At 44.4% G+C, this 20,896-nt stretch overlaps 1 protein-coding gene across 1 annotated transcript; it reads right to left on the reverse strand.

Annotated features, from left to right (window-relative positions):
- Nucleotides 1-2,301: 2,301 nt before the first annotated feature.
- On the reverse strand, nucleotides 2,302-17,204 carry LOC129844826 (dual specificity mitogen-activated protein kinase kinase 5-like). Its single transcript, XM_055912974.1, has 5 exons — nucleotides 16,756-17,204; nucleotides 16,586-16,634; nucleotides 12,955-13,022; nucleotides 4,718-4,787; nucleotides 2,302-2,667 (listed from the first exon to the last, which is right to left on the reverse strand). Exons 1-5 carry the CDS (start codon nucleotides 16,885-16,887, stop codon nucleotides 2,552-2,554), a joined length of 435 nt encoding a protein of 144 aa, XP_055768949.1. The 5' UTR covers nucleotides 16,888-17,204; the 3' UTR covers nucleotides 2,302-2,551.
- Nucleotides 17,205-20,896: the final 3,692 nt, after the last annotated feature.

The following is a 20,896-nucleotide window of genomic DNA, read 5'->3' on the forward strand; positions in this document are numbered from 1 at the left end:
GGAGAGAGAACGAGGGAGACGGGGAGAGAGAGAGAGATAAAGAGGAAGAGAGAGAGAGAGGAGAGAGAACGAGGGAGACGGGGAGAGAGAGAGAAAGGAGAGAGAGGAGAGAGAACGAGGGAGAGAGAGAGAGAGAGAGAACGGGGAGAGAGAGAGGAGAGAGGAGAGAGAACGGGGAGAGAGAGAGAGAGGAGAGAGAGAGAGAGAACGAGGGAGAGAGAGGAGAGAGAACGAGGGAGAGGAGAGAGAGAGAGAACGAGGGAGACGGGGAGAGAGAGGAGAGAGAACGAGGGAGACGGGGAGAGAGAACGAGGGAGACGGGGAGAGAGAGAGATAAAGAGGAAGAGAGAGAGAGAGGAGAGAGAACGAGGGAGACGGGGAGAAGAGAGAGAGAGGAGAGAGAACGAGGGAGACGGGGAGAGAGAGAACGAGGGAGACGGGGAGAGAGAGAGAGAGGGAGACGGGGAGAGAGAACGAGGAGACGGGGAGAGAGAAGGGACGAGGGAGAGAAGAGGAGAGAGAGAGAGAGAAACGAGGGAGACGGGGAGAGAGAGAACGAGGGAGACGGGGAGAGAGAGACGAGGGAGACGGGGAGAGAGAGAACGAGGGAGACGGGGAGAGAGAGAACGAGGGAGACGGGGAGAGAGAGAACGAGGGAGACGGGGAGAGAGAGAACGAGGGAGACGGGGAGAGAGAGAACGAGGGAGACGGGGAGAGAGAGAACGAGGGAGACGGGGAGAGAGAGAACGAGGGAGACGGGGAGAGAGAGAACGAGGGAGACGGGGAGAGAGAGAACGAGGGAGACGGGGAGAGAGAGAGATAGAGGAGAGAGAGAACGAGGGAGACGGGGAGAGAGAGAACGAGGGAGACGGGGAGAGAGAGAGATAGAGGAGAGAGAGAACGAGGGAGACGGGGAGAGAGAGAGATAGAGGAGAGAGAACGAGGGAGACAGGGAGAGAGAGATAGAGGAGAGAGAACGAGGGAGACAGGGAGAGAGAGATAGAGGAGAGAGAACGAGGGAGACAGGGAGAGAGAGATAGAGGAGAGAGAACGAGGGAGACGGGGAGAGAGAGATAGAGGAGAGAGAGAGATAGAGGAGAGAGAGAGATAGAGGAGAGAGAGAGATAGAGGAGAGAGAGATAGAGGAGAGAGAACGAGGGAGACAGGGAGAGAGAGATAGAGGAGAGAGAGAGAGATATAGAAGAGAGTAAGAAAGAGGGTGGCAGCGTGTGTAGTGGTGGTACAGAAATGAACATAATGACGACTATGGGAGGAGCATCGATGAAAAAACGTATTGAAAAACTCACATTAGGGGGAAAAGTACCATCTCTCTAGGACATGTAATTCTGTCCTGCTCTGCATGGGTATGGTAGGGTTTTTACACTGAAGACCCAGCACACCCGGATTCAACCCAGGTTGAACAAAAGAGAAACAAGAGGGAAGACGGGGTGGTCGTTCTAAAAATAACTTGTTTAATTGAGGTCCACAGGTCACCGTGTTTGGTCCACTAAGGCAGGGATTCTCCCTTTAATTAGTGCCCAGAGAAGACCTGATTTAAATGTACAGTCTCTTGTTCCACCTCATTTTCTCAAGCCAATTCATTTGAGATGAAACATCATCACAGGGTTTCAACATCATCGAGGGAGAAACACACATTTGACCTTAAAAGAGATTCCTCTTCAAAACGTTGTCAACAGGAACACTTGACGTATGTGTTAAAGAAAGGTATGGCGATATCAGCATTTCAAGGGAAGCCCAGCACTACGATTACAACAGAACGCAGTGTAGTCTTATTAGAATGGAGCATGGATTTAAGAATGACCTAGAGAAAGGGTTGTCAGCTTGGTTAACCCACTTAAGACATTGTAATTAGCAGAAAGGTTTCAATAGCTAACATATGAGCAGAACACGGGGATGGAGTGTCTGGGGTGTTTCTGAATGGGGGTTCTGGGTAATGACCATTTCATGGTCGGGTGTAAAAGCCTTTCCTCCGTGGTACTACTTGACTTGACTTGGTCTAACCCTGCTCATCTTCAACATCCAATCAGATGTGTGAAAATTGAGGGGACCATGATGCTTTGGGGGCAGCTTAGAATATAATACCCTGCTCTTAGCCGCCCATCACAGAGTAACCAAATGAGTACTGGGAGCTGAGGAAGGAGAGAGAGAGAGAGAGACAGAGACAGAGACAGAGACAGAGACAGAGAGAATGTTAAGGAGAGAATGAGAGAGAGAGAGAGAGAGAGAGAGAGAGAGAGAGAGAGAGAGAGAATGTTAAAGAGGAGAGAATGAGAGAGAGAGAGAGAGAGAGAGAGAGAGAGAGAGAGAGAGAGAGAGAGAGAATGTTAAGGAGAGAGACAGAGAGAATGTTAAAGAGGAGAGAATGAGAGAGGAGAGAGAGAGAGAGAGATGGAGAAAAGAAAGAAAGGAATACAGCCAGACATCTACATATATAAATACAAAGCGGAGAGAGAGAGGGGAGGGGGGTGTGTGTGTGTGTGTGTGTGTGTGCGTGTGTGTGAGAAAGAGAACCTTGACTTCAATTGACATTTCAATAAGTGGAACACAGCGTTACCAATCCATTTCGCCCCAACTTTTCTCCTGAAACAATTATTGAGATGGGTACCTTCAGGCCATGTATGTTCCGGATCCCTGGAGTCTTGCCGGCTGAAACAGTAATTGACTAAATTTTAGAACACATCACAGGGCCATTTACAAATGGTGCTGAAAAGGAATCGTTTAAAAAGGCGAAATGAGGGTGAATCTGAAATTAGCTGTGCAGAAAAATGATTGAGATGTGGCTCTGGAGACCGGGAGAGAGAGGGGAATTAGGAAAATATGGGGTTTTTTTCAGGCTCCGTTTATAAATGGGTTGCTGCTTGGCTGGAGGTGTGGAGGACTAGTGGCAGACATTTGTAGTTATGCTCCGTTTCAGTTACACATACGCGGCTAGATGGTGACGTGAAGCAACACTTGTACTGTATAAATACATGGGCTGTGGGGAAGTATGTTCAAACAGTCTTTTCCAACACAAACAGGTTTATACACTGTACATAAACATACTCCAAGTATTCAGTAGAGCAGGGGTATTCAACTCTGACCCTATGAGGTCCGGAGCCTGCTGGCTTTACTGTCCTATCTGATCATTAACTACACACCCACCTGGTGTCCCAGGTCTAAATCAGTCCCTGATTAGAGGGGACAATGAAAACATGCAGTGGAACTGGTGTTGAGGTCCAGAGTTGAGTTTGAGGACAATAGAGCATTGTGTAATATCCTAACTCTTATCAAGTGTGAACAAGCCCACAGTGACGGGCAAGGAACAACTAACTGTTTCAATGGTGAAACACACATGGAACATCAAATGAATTAGAGCTTTAGTGAGTTTTAGAGGGAGAGGAAGCCACACTGCACATTGTCCTCAACACAAAACCATTAAAGTCCATGTTAAAGGCTCTGTCAACTTTGATTGATTGCTTTGCAGTGGCTGTGTTGATTCTTTCCACTCATGGGCACCCACAGTTCTCTAGTCCTCTACCCAGAACCCACCACTCTCTCCCCAGCACCCAAAGTTCTCTAGTCCTCTACCCAGAACCCACCACTCTCTCCCCAGCACCCAAAGTTCTCTAGTCCTCTACCCAGAACCCACCACTCTCTCCCCAGCACCCACAGTTCTCTAGTCCTCTACCCAGAACCCACCACTCTCTCCCCAGCACCCAGTCTCTCTCTCTCTCTCGCCCCAGTCTCTCTCTCGCCCCCAGTCTCTCTCTCCCTCTCTCTCTCTCGCCCCCAGTCTCTCTCTCCCTCTCTCGCCCCCAGTCTCTCTCTCTCTCTTTCCCCAGCACCCAGTCTCTCTCTCTTTCTTCCCCAGCACCCAGTCTCTCTCTCTTTCCCCAGCACCTCTCTCTCTTTCCCCAGCACCTCTCTCTCTTTCCCCAGCACCTCTCTCTCTTTCCCCAGCACCCAGTCTCTCTCTCTTTCCCCAGCACCCAGTCTCTCTCTCTTTCCCCAGCACCCAGTCTCTCTCTCTTTCCCCAGCACCCAGTCTCTCTCTCTTTCCCCAGCACCCAGTCTCTCTCTCTTTCCCAAGCACCCAGTCTCTCTCTCTTTCCCAAGCACCCAGTCTCTCTCTCTCCCCAGCACCCAGTCTCTCTCTCTCCCCAGCCTCTCTGTCGCCCCAGCACCCAGTCTCTCTCTCTCCCCAGCACCCAGTCTCTCTCTCTCTAACCCCAGCACCCAGTCTCTCTCTCTCTAACCCCAGCACCCAGTCTCTCTCTCTCTCCCCAGCACCTCTCTCGCCCCAGCACCCAGTCTCTCTCTTGCCCCAGCACCTCTCTCGCCCCAGCACCCAGTCTCTCTCTCTCCCCAGCACCTCTCTCTCCCCAGCACCCAGTCTCTCTCTCGCCCCGGCACCCAGTCTCTCTCTCGCCCCGGCACCCAGTCTCTCTCTCGCCCCAGCACCCAGTCTCTCTGTCACCCCAGCACCCAGTCTCTCTGTCACCCCAGCACCCAGTCTCTCTGTCACCCCAGCACCCAGTCTCTCTGTCACCCCAGCACCCAGTCTCTCTGTCACCCCAGCACCCAGTCTCTCTCTCGCCCCAACACCCAGTCTCTCTACACAGCCAACATCCCTCCCCATCAATGAACTGTGATCTCGTCACAGAGCTTAGAAAACTAAGTTTGTAGTGCTCAGAACACACACACACACACTACATACCTCGAGGAAATATCTGGAGAGGCTCAGGCAGTAGGCCATTCATCCGCTGCTCCTTCACATTATTGCAGTACTGAGGAGAGGAAGAGACACCCAATAATCATCAGTGAGGAAGAGGAGGATAGAGAGCGTCAATCCTTTTGAACCAAATGTTTTATCAACAGCATGGTGGTGAGTATAGCTTAGTCCACAACAAACACATGCTGTGTTGAAAGCTGCTGCAGGTAGAGACTAGTGTCCTGTGGGCTAGTTGAGGAACGGCTGTAGCCTCAACCTCCTCCTCTCCAGGTCATCAGCTCAGCCTACAGTCAGTTAGACCCGGTCTCTCTCTCTTTCTCTTTCTCTTTCTCACACACACACACACACACACACACACACACACACACACACACACACACACACACACACACACACACACACACACACACACACACACACACACACACACACACACACACACACACACACACACACACACACACACACACACACACACACACACACACACACACACACACACACACACAAGCCTTGGAGACTCCTGCCAAAGCAACATTGCAATTCATGTTTCAGTTAACTAAACCATCTGTTAAGAAATGTGTGAGTGTGTGTTTAACCCCGCCCACTTCTTTGGAGGTTTGAGACCTTTGTAAATGAACATAGAGGCCTTGTCCCCGACAATCAGGCCCATAAGCACAGACGCAGATGGATACTTGCAGGGGGTGGCTAGAAATGTGTGTGACAGATTAAGGCTCAGTTTTTCCATGCGTCAGTCAGTGTATATAAAAACCTAACAAACACTGATGTTTATACATTTCCTATCTAGTATAGATGTGCATATCACTCTAGATATTTAAATGTAGATGGGCAGGGCCAACTTGGAATCAGAATGGATCTGAACGGCTCCCCAAGAGGCACAGCTGTTATTAAAAGGCCTATTTATCACTGTCAGCCTCTCCTCAGGTCCCATCCCTCCACTTGCCCTCCGGTGTTGTCACTAGGCTGAACAGGAACAATGGGACTAACACAGCAACATGCTCTCTCTCTCTCTCACACACACTTTCACACACACCTTTAATTTTCCACTCGGCTACCCTATTGATTAAGACCGCAACAATTACCACCTAATCTTTTAAAAGGTGTATTAAAAGACATTCCCCTTTGTTGGCCAATAACTAAACAGCGTCGGATCACAAATACCATCGCTCAGCCTAGGGGGACAGGAGAGAGAGAGAGGGGAGAGAGAGGGGAGAGAGAAGAGAGTGAGGGGAGAGAGCGCAGGCCCAGGCTGCAGGAAGCTCATCATCATTAGCAGACAAGGAGGGGGAACAGGAGAGCACGGGATGCAATTAGGGCTGCTACCTCCGGGGGCATATGATAGGAGGAGGAGGGGAATGAGGTCACGTGGTAGACGAGTTGACACGGGTCAGTCTTTAACTTTCACAACGGCGGCTCCGAGCCATTCGAGGTGCCGAGCAATGATTAGAGTTGCCTGGAAGACTGGCTTGTCTCACAGGACTCGCATGCCAAAGGATGCTCTTTTTTTTTTTTTTTTGTCTGCCTTTCAAAATAAAAGTCCTTAGAGAGTCATACACAGAAGATGGTTTAAGATTGACATGATGATAATTAATCCATAGGTGCATATCAAATTCAAGGGTAGGGCTGGCACAATTACCGTATAAATGTGTAACCGACGGTTATGGGTGAAGACCATCATAACCATTTAAAGAACAGCTGACTGAAGACGGGACGGCCGGACTTTGGTGCGGTTGAGTCCGATCCTGCGGTAACATGGACTTTTAACAATGTGATGGAACATTGTTTTTGATGCTCCTTGGTTTTGTAGCGAACAAGTCTTGGGTTGCCTAGACAACACTCCCCTCCCTGCAGCAGCAGCAGCACACATAGAAATACAATGAATAGAACGGGCTTGGAACTTAACTCTGGCAATTTGACTGGTAAACTCATGAGTACACTGGCGATGGCTGGTATTATGACGCAATAATTGCCATGGTAATGTAGAAAATTAATTTAAATGATGTTAACTGATGTGGCTCATACAATAGAAGGTATTATTTCAGTTAAGTTGAATCAACAAATCACAGCACATATTGATGGGCACACTTCCTGCTTTGCTCCTCGCAATGGCCACCTGGCCACCCATTATGCCATCATTGACTTGATGCCTGTTCTATTAATGATATATCTATGGCAGCACACAGTCAGGAGCTGAGGAAAGGAGAAAATGTGTGTTTTTTTGCTACGAGACCAATTACAGTCATGTAGAGTTCCATGACCGTCACAGCCCTGTTAAAGTGTTTTACATGATTTGTTTGGCCTTTTAAATGACAATTATATGAAATTAAATGGATTAAATGGTAGTTCATCACTCCTACTCTGAAACAGTGTTGAGGATAGGTACCTAATGAATTTCCCCCCCTTACGCACCTAATACATTGGCCTCTCTTAATTCATATTAATTTTGCACAATGGCTATCCAGTCATCTGGAATTAACGACAGCCAGGCAGAATGCACCTGGGTCTCTACGGAGGCCAAACGGCCACAGCAGCGAACCAAAGAAGCCCATATGCTTTGAATATGAATACAAAATGGATTGCTGAAATGCATAACCCTTGCATAAGACGCCCGGGAAGCCTGCCTCGCGTATATTATATACCTGTATTACAATTTTCCCTGGCAATCAGCAGCTTTTCGCCAGACACGCTCGTCCCGAGAGGAGCAGAAAGCTATTATAGGGGGCCCGAATTCCTTCACCGAGAGATTGGAGATTTGTTGTGCAGCATCCGAAAATATGTGGACGAAGCAATGTGTTTTTGTGTCGGTGGCGTTGGGGAATGTTGTATCGTATGGAAATATTTCAGTCAGTTTGGAGATGGGACACATAGATCTGGAGCAGGTGGGATTCAGCCAATAACACACACCAACCAGGCGATACAGCTACTCTGTGTGATTATGTTCCTGCTCAGATGAAATTAGCTCTTTCACTGATGAAGAGACACTATGATAGAGAACTATGGAAAGCCACTTGTGTTAAAGGGCGAAAACACCAATTCATCACATTTCACAAAGATTCACTGCATCTCAAGAGTAAATGTATCACATAACGTGACAAAAGAAGCAAAACCACTTGATTTCTTCATGATATATCTCATTCACTTCCCTCAGTGGTGAGCCTCCTCTTTGCAGTCTGTGTGCTAGTGTCATTGTAGAGCTCAAAGTCGACTGCCAGACTTATGGTGAATTCACACGATCCATAATGACTGAATCAGTCACGGTCAAACGTCTCCAATACAGCTCAATCAATCAATCAAGTTTATTTTATAAAGCCCTTCGTACATCAGCTAATATCTCGAAGTGCTGTACAGAAACCCAGCCTAAAACCCCAAACAGCAAGCAATGCAGGTGTAGAAGCACAGTGGCTAGGAAAAACTCCCTAGAAAGGCCAAAACCTAGGAAGAAACCTAGAGAGGAACCAGGCTATGAGGGGTGGCCAGTCCTCTTCTGGCTGTGCCGGGTGGAGATTATAACAGAACTATGCCAAGATGTTGGCAACTCCATTAACTTCCCGCCTCTGCTAGCGTCCATCTTAAACCAAGTGTACACTTGGCGAGGTTTAAGTGCCCAAACGGTCCACACAAATAGCTCACCCTGCCACATCAATATTTCTGCTCAACTTCTTCCTCAAACACGAACTACCTTGTACCGGCTCTATGCACACTCACCAGACTCTACCAACACACACACATACACACTCACCAGACTCTACCAACACATACATACTACATACTACACACACACACTCACCAGACTCTACCAACACATACATACTACACACACACATACATACATGCATACTACACACACACACTCACCAGACTCTACCAACACATACATACTACACACACACACACACACACACACACAGCTGCTGCTGCTAGTCTGTTTATTATTACCTCAACTACCTGGTACCCCTGCACATTGACTCAGTACTGGTACCCCTGCACATTGACTCAGTACTGGTACCCCTGCACATTGACTCAGTACTGGTACCCCTGCACATTGACTCAGTACTGGTACCCCTGCACATTGACTCAGTACTGGTACCCCTGCACATTGACTCAGTACTGGTACCCCTGCACATTGACTCAGTACTGGTACCCCTGCACATTGACTCAGTACTGGTACCCCTGCACATTGACTCAGTACTGGTACCCCTGCACATTGACTCAGTACTGGTACCCCTGCACATTGACTCAGTACTGGTACCCCTGCACATTGACTCAGTACTGGTACCCCTGCACATTGACTCAGTACTGGTACCCCTGCACATTGACTCAGTACTGGTACCCCTGCACATTGACTCAGTACTGGTACCCCTGCACATTGACTCAGTACTGGTACCCCTGCACATTGACTCAGTACTGGTACCCCTGCACATTGACTCAGTACTGGTACCCCTGCACATTGACTCAGTACTGGTACCCCTGCACATTGACTCAGTACTGGTACCCCTGCACATTGACTCAGTACTGGTACCCCTGCACATTGACTCAGTACTGGTACCCCTGCACATTGACTCAGTACTGGTACCCCTGCACATTGACTCAGTACTGGTACCCCTGCACATTGACTCAGTACTGGTACCCCTGCACATTGACTCAGTACTGGTACTCCTGCACATTGACTCAGTACTGGTACTCCTGCACATTGACTCAGTACTGGTACTCCTACACATTGACTCAGTACTGGTACTCCCTGTATATAGCCTTGTTATTGTTTTTATTTTGCTTCCTTTATTTGTCTTCCTTTTTAACTGCACTGTTGAGAATGGTCTCATGAGTAAGCATTTCACTGTAAAAAGTCTACACCTGTTGTATTCGGCGCATTTGACCAATACAACTTAATTTGATTTGATTTGATTGTGGGGGGAAAATAGTCAAAAAGTATCCCCTGAGCGTGAGGGACTTGTAAATCAATCAAGGCAAGGTCAATATGTTTCCCGTCCCCCCTCTCCCTACAGCTCGACACCACTACAGCTGTCTAGGCCACTCTGCCCGTTCAATCAGCTTCACACTAGCACCAGCAAACCCTGGGATACCCAATGATACCCAATGACAACAAAGCATCCAAGACGAAGGAGTAATAAAGGCTCTGACACAGAGGAGACTCAGCCTGTGGCTACAGCGCCATCGTTGTAAGCTGATGGGGGGTAAAAGACATCCCCAGATGAAGAGTAGATTTTGACAAATATTCTCCGCCCAGGGGGGCCTGCTTTTTAATGAGGCGAAACTTTAAGTACTGAATAATAAATAATAAAAATGGATAGTTCATTTAGCTTTTCAGTGTACCTCGTGAAGAAGCCCATTACAAGTCATTACTCTTAATGTCCGTGATGTGAACAGTAACTATGAAGGAAGACGGTAACATCACGCGGGGGAGGGGGAAGCGGGTGGGGGGGACTTGAAAAGTAAATCAACAAGACAAAAAAACAGGAGAGATGTGCTCCAAACACAAGTATAGCCTCTATACAACAGATAGGTTTCTCTACATAACAGATTTGAGTGTACTGTTACTTCATCAACATGAAGGCTTAGACCTATAGGGTACATACGTCCATGAGGCATTTTAAACGGGTATACAAAGTCTCCCTTCTCTCTCCCTTTGAGCTGAAAGGCTGAAATAAAACGTGATGACATGTCTAATTCCTTTCGTAACCTTGGTGAAGTCAATAACATATCTTTATTTTATTTTTTTATATTGCTGTCACTCTTTTGCCTAAACCCGGTCCAATGCAGAGGACTGAAAGTTGGGGGCACTTGCCAAAAAAGGTCACATGTTACCATGACGACATCGATTGGCACATCAGACACGGGCGATTCCACGTTAGCGGGAGTGGAAAATATTTTTGTAATGTTCTGGAAATTCTCACATCGGAACTTCATTGGGAGGAAGGATGTTTGACATGTTTTTTACATGTTGTATTTAAAAAGAAAATCATGATGAACGTGGCCATTGTATAGACCTATGCATGCTTCCTGTAAGACCTTACGATGTATGCACCGTACATGTTGGTGGCATTATACTCCATATAGTATGCTCTAACATATGTCCCAATTCTGAAATAAAAATGTCCACATTCATTTATTATTTTTTTTTTACATTTTATCTCAAAAGTGCCCTTTTTGATTTTGCCGAAAAATATTTTTTTTTCCTGTTGAATAAATGAATGTGAAAAATGTGCATAAGAATGTAGATATACTCCATATGTTAAAGCAGACTATGAGTATAACATGTATGGTTCATGGATAATAAGGTCTTACAGGAGGATTGTAAAGGTTTAAAAAGGGTCAAACGTGGCACAAATGTAAAAAACAAAACACATCAGACATCCTTCCTCCCAATGAAGTGTCTATGTGAGAATTGCTGGAACAATCCGAGATAGAAAAACTATGTTCTGCTCCCGTTGACGTGGAATCGCCCACATACAGTGCTTTGTTGTAGGAGACAGAAATATGTAGAGTTACTTGTCATCTTTACCAGTCTGCTTAGCAATGAGCACACTGTGGCCCTGGGTGAAAAGATCTGTTGTAATAGATTTTTAATAGCTTTCCCCCCCTTCAACAAAAAAACACTCAATAGCGGAGTGAAAAAGAAGGTTATAATTGCTGCCTCAATGGTATACCGGGGTCAGTAATTATATTTACTTTATTCCATTTTTAAGAATTCTTCAACAGGAGATAATTTATTTTCCAAATGCAGTGTTATTTTCAATCTTTGGCCATAGCAACAATCATTCAACACAAAGGCTGTCATCTCAATCAAAAAGACCCACGCCAGAAAATAGCTTTTTGGGGGTTTCATTTGCATTTGTTACTGTTAATTTGTATTTTTTTTTTTAAAGGATGTGAAAGGAAACGTAATTACAAGTTGGGACCTCTGTAAATACCAGAAGAACTCAGCTCACCTCTGCAACGTCCACAAGGTTCATCCCTAAAATGTAAACGGTTCCACCAACTTTTGTTATAAATATTGATGTGCCATAAACAATTACTGTGTTACTTGTGAACGTTACTTGCGAACCTTACTTGTGAACGTTACTTGCGAACCTTACTTGTGAACGTTACTTGCGAATGTTACTTGCGAATGTTACTTGCGAACGTTACTTGCGAACGTTACTTGCGAACGTTACTTGCGAACGTTACTTGTGTACTGGACCAAAAACGAAAATGCAGGAGAAAACACTTCAATGATTTGTCCATCTTGATTATAACACTTGGCACAAGGAAAACCCACACCAAGACTAAACATTCCCTTAGTCAGGTAAACCGTTGTTATGGCAGTGCAGTCAGGTAAACCGTTGTTATGGCAGTGCAGTCAGGTAAACCGTTGTTATGGCAGTGCAGTCAGGTAAACCGTTGTTATGGCAGTGCAGTCAGGTAAACCGTTGTTATGGCAGTGCAGTCAGGTAAACCGGGGGTTTGGGAGTCTAGTCAGGTAAACCGGGGGTATGGGAGTCTAGTCAGGTAAACTGGGGGTTTGGGAGTCTAGTCAGGTAAACTGGGGGTTTGGGAGTCTAGTCAGGTAAACTGGGGGTTTGGGAGTCTAGTCAGGTAAACTGGGGGTTTGGGAGTCTAGTCAGGTAAACTGGGGGTTTGGGAGTCTAGTCAGGTAAACTGGGGATTTGGGAGTCTAGTCAGGTAAACTGGGGGTTTGGGAGTCTAGTCAGGTAAACTGTGGTTATAGGAGTCTAGTCAGGTAAACTGGGGGTTTGGGAGTCTAGTCAGGTAAACTGTGGTTATAGGAGTCTAGTCAGGTAAACTGGGGGTTTGGGAGTCTAGTCAGGTAAACTGTGGTTATAGGAGTCTAGTCAGGTAAACTGGGGGTTTGGGTGTCTAGTCAGGTAAACTGGGGTTATGGGAGTCTAGTCAGGTAAACTGGGGGTATGGGAGTCTAGTCAGGTAAACTGGGGTTATGGGAGTCTAGTCAGGTAAACTGGGGGTTTGGGAGTCTAGTCAGGTAAACTGGGGGTTTGGGAGTCTAGTCAGGTATACTGGGGGTTTGGGAGACTAGTCAGGTAAACTGGGGGTTTGGGAGTCTAGTCAGGTAAACTGGGGGTATGGGAGTCTAGTCAGGTAAACTGGGGGTTTGGGAGTCTAGTCAGGTAAACTGGGGGTTTGGGAGTCCAACAAAGTGTCATGTTGAAGAGAACAATACTCACATATGACAGCATGGCTTTGAGTTCTTCATCACTCCTAACAGTGATTCTATCGCCCACCTCATCCTCATCTGAAACACAGATTAACAGCTGTAGTTACTGAGCTGTGTTATAATTAACAGCTGTAGTTACTGGGCTGTTATCATTAACAGCTGTAGTTACTGAGCTGTTATCATTAACAGCTGTAGTTACTGAGCTGTGTTATCATTAACAGCTGTAGTTACTGAGCTGTGTTATCATTAACAGCTGTAGTTACTGGGCTGTTATCATTAACAGCTGTAGTTACTGAGCTGTTATCATTAACAGCTGTAGTTACTGAGCTGTTATCATTAACAGCTGTAGTTACTGAGCTGTGTTATCATTAACAGCTGTAGTTACTGAGCTGTCATCATTAACAGCTGTAGTTACTGAGCTGTGTTATCATTAACAGCTGTAGTTACTGAGCTGTTATCATTAACAGCTGTAGTTACTGAGCTGTCATCATTAACAGCTGTAGTTACTGAGCTGTTATCATTAACATCTGTGTTATCATTAACAGCTGTAGTTACTGAGCTGTTATCATTAACAGCTGTAGTTACTGAGCTGTGTTATCATTAACAGCTGTAGTTACTGAGCTGTTATCATTAACAGCTGTAGTTACTGAGCTGTTATCATTAACAGCTGTAGTTACTGAGCTGTGGTATCATTAACAGCTGTAGTTACTGATCTGTTATCATTAACAGCTGTGTCATCATTAACAGCTGTAGTTACTGATCTGTGTTATCATTAACAGCTGTAGTTACTGAGCTGTTATCATTAACAGCTGTGTCATCATTAACAGCTGTAGTTACTGATCTGTGTTATCATTAACAGCTGTAGTTACTGAGCTGTGGTATCATTAACAGCTGTAGTTACTGATCTGTTATCATTAACAGCTGTGTCATCATTAACAGCTGTAGTTACTGAGCTGTGTTATCATTAACAGCTGTAGTTACTGAGCTGTGTTATCATTAACAGCTGTAGTTACTGGGCTGTTATCATTAACAGCTGTAGTTACTGAGCTGTTATCATTAACAGCTGTAGTTACTGAGCTGTGTCATCATTAACAGCTGTAGTTACTGAGCTGTGTTATCATTAACAGCTGTAGTTACTGGGCTGTGTCATCATTAACAGCTGTAGTTACTGATCTGTGTCATCATTAACAGCTGTAGTTACTGATCTGTGTCATCATTAACAGCTGTAGTTACTGAGCTGTGTTATCATTAACAGCTGTAGTTACTGAGCTGTTATCATTAACAGCTGTAGTTACTGGGCTGTGTCATCATTAACAGCTGTAGTTACTGAGCTGTGTTATCATTAACAGCTGTTGTTACTGAGCTGTTATCATTAACAGCTGTAGTTACTGAGCTGTGTCATCATTAACAGCTGTAGTTACTGATCTGTGTTATCATTAACAGCTGTAGTTACTGGGCTGTCTTATCATTAACAGCTGTAGTTACTGAGCTGTGTCATCATTAACAGCTGTAGTTACTGATCTGTGTTATCATTAACAGCTGTAGTTACTGGGCTGTGTTATCATTAACAGCTGTAGTTACTGGGCTGTGTCATCATTAACAGCTGTAGTTACTGAGCTGTGTTATCATTAACAGCTGTTGTTACTGAGCTGTTATCATTAACAGCTGTAGTTACTGAGCTGTGTCATCATTAACAGCTGTAGTTACTGATCTGTGTTATCATTAACAGCTGTAGTTACTGGGCTGTCTTATCATTAACAGCTGTAGTTACTGAGCTGTGTCATCATTAACAGCTGTAGTTACTGATCTGTGTTATCATTAACAGCTGTAGTTACTGGGCTGTGTTATCATTAACAGCTGTAGTTACTGAGCTGTGTTGTCATTAACAGCTGTAGATACTGAGCTGTGTTATCATTAACAGCTGTAGTTACTGAGCTGTGTTATCATTAACAGCTGTAGTTACTGAGCTGTGTTATCATTAACAGCTGTAGTTACTGATCTGTGTCATCATTAACAGCTGTAGTTACTGAGCTGTTATCATTAACATCTGTAGTTACTGATCTGTGTCATCATTAACAGCTGTAGTTACTGATCTGTGTCATCATTAACAGCTGTAGTTACTGATCTGTGTCATCATTAACAGCTGTAGTTACTGATCTGTGTTATCATTAACAGCTGTAGTTACTGATCTGTGTCATCATTAACAGCTGTAGTTACTGAGCTGTTATCATTAACATCTGTAGTTACTGAGCTGTTATCATTAACATCTGTGTTATCATTAACAGCTGTAGTTACTGAGCTGTTATCATTAACAGCTGTAGTTACTGAGCTGTTATCATTAACAGCTGTAGTTACTGAGCTGTTATCATTAACAGCTGTAGTTACTGAGCTGTTATCATTAACAGCTGTAGTTACTGAGCTGTTATCATTAACATCTGTGTTATCATTAACAGCTGTAGTTACTGAGCTGTTATCATTAACATCTGTGTTATCATTAACAGCTGTAGTTACTGAGCTGTTATCATTAACATCTGTGTTATCATTAACAGCTGTAGTTACTGAGCTGTGTCATCATTAACAGCTGTAGTTACTTAGCTGTTATCATTAACAGCTGTAGTTACTGAGCTGTGTCATCATTAACAGCTGTAGTTACTGAGCTGTTATCATTAACAGCTGTAGTTGCTGATCTGTGTTATCATTAACAGCTGTAGTTACTGAGCTGTGGTATCATCATGATAGTTTAAATAGAGATTGTTTAATTTTAACAAAATCAATACAGCAAATTGTTAAGAATATGATTCCATCAAAGCAATGCAGCGATTAACTTAAGCACTCAAGGTCCAGTGATGTGTATTCAAATATATATATTTTTGGAGGGTATTTTGACACTTTAGAGAGACAGTATGGAAATCAGAGCGGGCTTTTGGCAGGTGGGGGACACAATAGGAAAGGTGGATGCAGGGATTGACCCCTGGTCTCCAGTGGGGAATTGTATATGTGACTTGTACCGGGAGTGTTACCCTCAACCACAGCTCTACACCTGCGCAGAGTATTCTGCCTTTAAATAGATGACTGCTTTGTAACTGTGAAAGCCAATGTATAACATCCAACAAAGCAATACATTCATCCTAAAGTTACAGGATAAGAAAATCAGACACGTGAGGACTAGAGTTTAAATATTGTGCCTTTAATGGAAGCAGGCCTAATGGTCCTGGTAATGGCTTCACAAACTTGGTCCGGACTAAGTTTCCCCCTAGTACCGATCTTGGATCAGCTTCCCCATCCTAACTACGACCATTAGTGTGGAAAAATGCTACTGCCCCACGATCAGTGTCTAGAGGCAACTTGCACCCAGGAACATAGCCTACATGATCCTTTTGGTGTGCAAAAACTTCCAAAAGTGGTTCCTGAAGACAATCAGTCTTATTGGGTATTAAGGACAATACCAGCCAAAAAGGCAAGATAAGTAGCAACTGAGTAGTAGAAGTAGACTGAGCTTTTCAGTTGTAACTAAACATAGTTGGGTAGAAGTCTGCCAAACAGACTTTCACATTTGGTTGGTGTAATGAAAAACTGTCCCCACAACAGGAACCCAGGCTGATGAAATCTCAGAATGTCAATCTTTTCATGAGGTAACTTACATTCAAACGCAGTGATTGTGGTTTCGGGCATGACATCCCTTATAGCGACCTGCAAAATAGATTTAGAAAGATATGAACGGTAAAGCAAAACAGTTGCTAACTAGCTAGGTCCTTAGCCTAGCTAACTGTAAACTTTGCAACTGTAGCTAGCTAATTAAGTTAGCGCTCACCAACAAGTCACTGAAGCTCAAAAGTGATGGGCAGTCCACGGATGAGTCCATATCCCCGACGGGAGTCTTTATACGGATCTCTATTCCCTCGGTGTCCATAGCGCAGAAGTTATTTAAAACAAGTAGAAGCATAACAGACGAATAAGCAGAAACATAATCAGTGTTGGCTGGCTAACTTCCTAACAGCACATCCTATTCCTATCCTAGCTATTTTAGCTGTCAAGTTAGCCGTTAGCTAACAGTTACTACATTTCAACTAACGTTACTTGCATGACTAAGAGCAAGCCATTGCAGGTCTTGTCGACGAGAGAGTGCGTTTTAACGTTTCCAACACAGTTTGACTCACGGACATACAAAGAGCGTTTTAAATAGTTGGAAATGACATAGCTAGCAAAGTTAGCCACTATGCAAACAAAACCAGGAAGTTCACCGGAAGTTTTTGTATTTCCAACCGGATATAGATTTAGGAGGCACTCTTCATTCTGGCCGGAATACTCTATCACAGTCTTTGACTCTATGGTTGCAGTAGGAGCCAAAGGTTTCTGTGGCGCTGTAGACTACAATCGTTCAGATAATTATTGTCCCACATGATGAAGTCGGGGAAGGGACTGTGAATCTGTCTCCATTTATTCGTTCATATGTTAGTGAAAGGTGGGTGTATTATACGTCTTGCCATATGATACGTCTTGCCATAGAGATCCGGGATTTACAAAATTACACTGATTGGCCAGATGGTGGCGCTATAACAAGAGATTGAAAATGAAAACTTTGAAAAGTCACACCCCTCACCCTTTTGACTTAAAGTCATGAAATTCGGTACTTAGTTCCCTCTCTTCACAAGGAACACATTTGTCTCAGGGACCCATAAGGTCTGCCATTACAGATTTTAGGCCATTTAGAATTTTGTGAAAAACACTTAAAACGCTACTCTTCTGGCAACGAATGACCAATCTGCACAAAACTTGATATGTGGCATCTATGGACAAAGGTCTCTTAACCCAATATTTTTCAGACAATACCTAAAAAAATATGGCCGCTATTGAGCAATAAACATTCACATTTTTTTTTTTTTTTTTTTCCACCTTTATTTAACCAGGTAGGCTAGTTGAGAACAAGTTCTCATTTGCAACTGCGACCTGGCCAAGATAAAGCATAGCAGTGTGAACAGACAACAACACAGAGTTACACATGGAGTAAACAATAAACAAGTCAATAACATGGTAGAAAAAAGAGAATCTATATACAATGTGTGCAAAAGGCATGAGGTAGGCAATAAATCGAGTAATTACATGGGCGTGGTCTGGCACATAAATGCATATAAATCAGTCGAGGAACATAGCCGCGGGAGGTAGGGGTGCAGAGGGTGCTGAAAAATCAGAATGTAAAAAACAATATGAATAAAAAAATATGATTTTTGTGCACTGGGCCTTTACTATTATTAACAGACCTATATAGACGTCTGTAGAGCGGTCAAAAAAAAAAACATTTTTAAGCATCTCCACTTTAGAGGTCAAATTAAGAACATTATCTAGCATGATTCATTAGTTGGAATTGTAAGAGTTGTAGACCTGTCTCTTTCTCTGCAATTGTCATTCTAATGGAATCCAGAAAGAACATAACCCTGTCCTCAAACATTTACATCAAAAAGTATTTTTATTTATTATGGATCCCCGTACTCTTCCTGGTGTCCAGCAAAATGAAGGCAGTTATGGCCTTCCGAGTGGCACTGCGGTCTAAGTGTCCGAGTGTCACTACAGACCCGGGTTTGATCCCAGGCTGTGTCGCAGCTGGACACCACCCGGGAGATCCATGAGGCGGCGCACAATTGGCCCAGGGTTTGGCCGGCTGGGATGTCCTTGTCCCATCGCGCTGTAGCGACTCCTTGTGGCAGGCCGGGCACATGCATGCTGACTTCTGTCACCAGTTGTACAGTCGTGGCCAAAAGTTTTGAGAAAGACACAAATATAAATTTTCGCAAAGTTTGCTGCTTCAGTGTCTTTAGATATTTTTGTCAGATGTTACTATGGAATACTGAAGTATAACTACAAGCATTTCATACGTGTCAAAGGCTTTTATTGACAATTACATGAAGTTCATGAAGTGTCAATATTTGCAGTGCTGACCCTTTTTTTTTTTTTAAACCTCTGCAATCCGCCCTGGCATGCTGTCAATTAACTTCTGGGCCACATCCTGACTGATGGCAGCCCATTCCTGCATAATCAATGCTTGGAGTTTGTCAGAATTTGTGGGTTTTTGTTTGTCCACCCGCCTCTTGAGGATTGACCACAAGTTCTCAATGGGATTAAGGTCTGGGGAGTTTCCTGGCCATGGACCCAAAATATTGATGTTTTCTTCCCCAAGCCACTAAGTTATCACTTTTGCCTTATGGCAAGGTGCTCCATCATGCTGGAAAAGGCATTGTTCGTCACCAACTGTTCCTGGATGGTTGGGAGAAGTTGCTCTCGGAGGATGTGTTGGTACCATTCTTTATTCATGGCTGTGTTCTTAGGCAAAATTGTGAGTGAGCCCACTCCCTTGGCTGAGAAGCAACCCCACACATGAATGGCCTCAGGATGCTTTACTGTTGGCATGACACAGGACTGATGGTAGCGCTCACCTTGTCTTCTCCAGACAAGCTTTTTTCCGGATGCCCCAAACAACTGGAAAGGGGATTCATCAGAGAAAATGGCTTTACCACAGTCCTCAGCAGTCCAATACCTGTACCTTTTGCAGAATATCAGTCTGTCCCTGATGTTTTTCCTGGAGAGAAGTATCTTCTTTGCTGCCCTTCTTGACACCAGGCCATCCTCCAAAAGTCTTCGCCTCACTGTGCGTGCAGATGCACTCACACCTGCCTGCTGCCATTCCTGAGCAAGCTTTGTACTGGTGGTGCCCCGATCCCGCAGCTGAATCAACTTTAGGAGACGGTCCTGGCACTTGCTGGACTTTCTTGGGAGCCCTGAAGCCTTCTTCACAACAATTGAACCGCTCTCCTTGAAGTTCTTGATGATCCGATAAATGGTTGATTTAGGTGCAATCTTACTGGCAGCAATATCCTTGCCTGTGAAGCCCTTTTTGTGCAAAGCACTGATGACGGCACGTGTTTCCTTGCAGGTAACCATGATTGACAGAGGAAGAACAATGATTCCAAGAACCACCCTCCTTTTGAAGCTTCCAGTTTGTTATTCAAACTCAATCAGCATGACAGAGTGATCTCCAGCCTTGTCCTCGTCAACACTCACACCTGTGTTAACGAGAGAATCACTGACATGATGTCAGCTGGTCCTTTTGTGGCAGGGCTGAAATGCAGTGGAAATGTTTTTGGGGGATTCAGTTCATTTGCATGGCAGGGAGGGACTTTGCAATTAATTGCCATTCATCTGATCACTCTTCATAACATTCTGGAGTATATGCAAATTGCCATCATACAAACTGAGGCAGCAGACTTTGTGAAAATTAATATTTGTGTCATTCTCAAAACTTTTGGACACGACTGTACTGTGCTTCCTCTGACACACTGTGTGTCAAGAAGCAGTGCGGCTAGGCAGGGTCATGTTTCAGAGGATGCATTTGCCTCTCCCGAGTCCGTACGGGAGTTGCAGCAATGGGACAAGACTGTAACTACCAATTTGGATATCACGAAAAAGGGGGTAAAAAAGAAAAAACATTAATGCAGATATACAATTTTAAAGGTGCAAAGTTATGGGCAAAGACACAAAACATCCACATCAAATTTAATATTTTTCTTGATCAAATAACATGGAAAACAACCACTTTTTGTGCAGTATTAATTTACCAACCTTACAAACCACTTAATGTACATTACTGCATTATACATAGGCGGGTCATCTAGGTTTGTACCTGTAGACTTTCCTTCACCATGAAGGAAAACAATGACCAATACAGTAATTGAGTACATTGAGACATCAGGTGGTTTGTGATGATAAGATGTGATGATGTGGCTCAGTTGGTAGAGCATGGGGCTTGAGATGCTAGGGTTGTGGGTTTGATTCCCACAGACGGAGGACCAGTATGAAAATGTAAGCACTGAAAAGGAATTAATAGACCACTTCAGTTTTCATATAGAAATAAGTACATTTGCAAAGTATTTCAAGAAACTGGAAAACATATATCAAGCAAG

This window comes from Salvelinus fontinalis, unplaced genomic scaffold (genome assembly GCF_029448725.1).
Source record: "Salvelinus fontinalis isolate EN_2023a unplaced genomic scaffold, ASM2944872v1 scaffold_0233, whole genome shotgun sequence".
Classification (NCBI taxonomy): domain Eukaryota; kingdom Metazoa; phylum Chordata; class Actinopteri; order Salmoniformes; family Salmonidae; genus Salvelinus; species Salvelinus fontinalis.

What these genes read in the sequence shown, in the direction of transcription:
- LOC129844826 (XM_055912974.1), bottom strand. Translation starts at nt 16,887, where the DNA reads ATGCTTCTACTTGTTTTAAATAACTTCTGCGCTATGGACACCGAGGGA. An exon ending in TGAGCTTCAGTGACTTGTTG is followed by an intron (nt 16,635 to 16,755) that starts GTGAGCGCTAAC and finishes TCTATTTTGCAG; the next exon opens with GTCGCTATAAGGGATGTCAT. An exon ending in TCAAAGCCATGCTGTCATAT is followed by an intron (nt 4,788 to 12,954) that starts GTGAGTATTGTT and finishes TCCTCTCCTCAG; the next exon opens with TACTGCAATAATGTGAAGGA.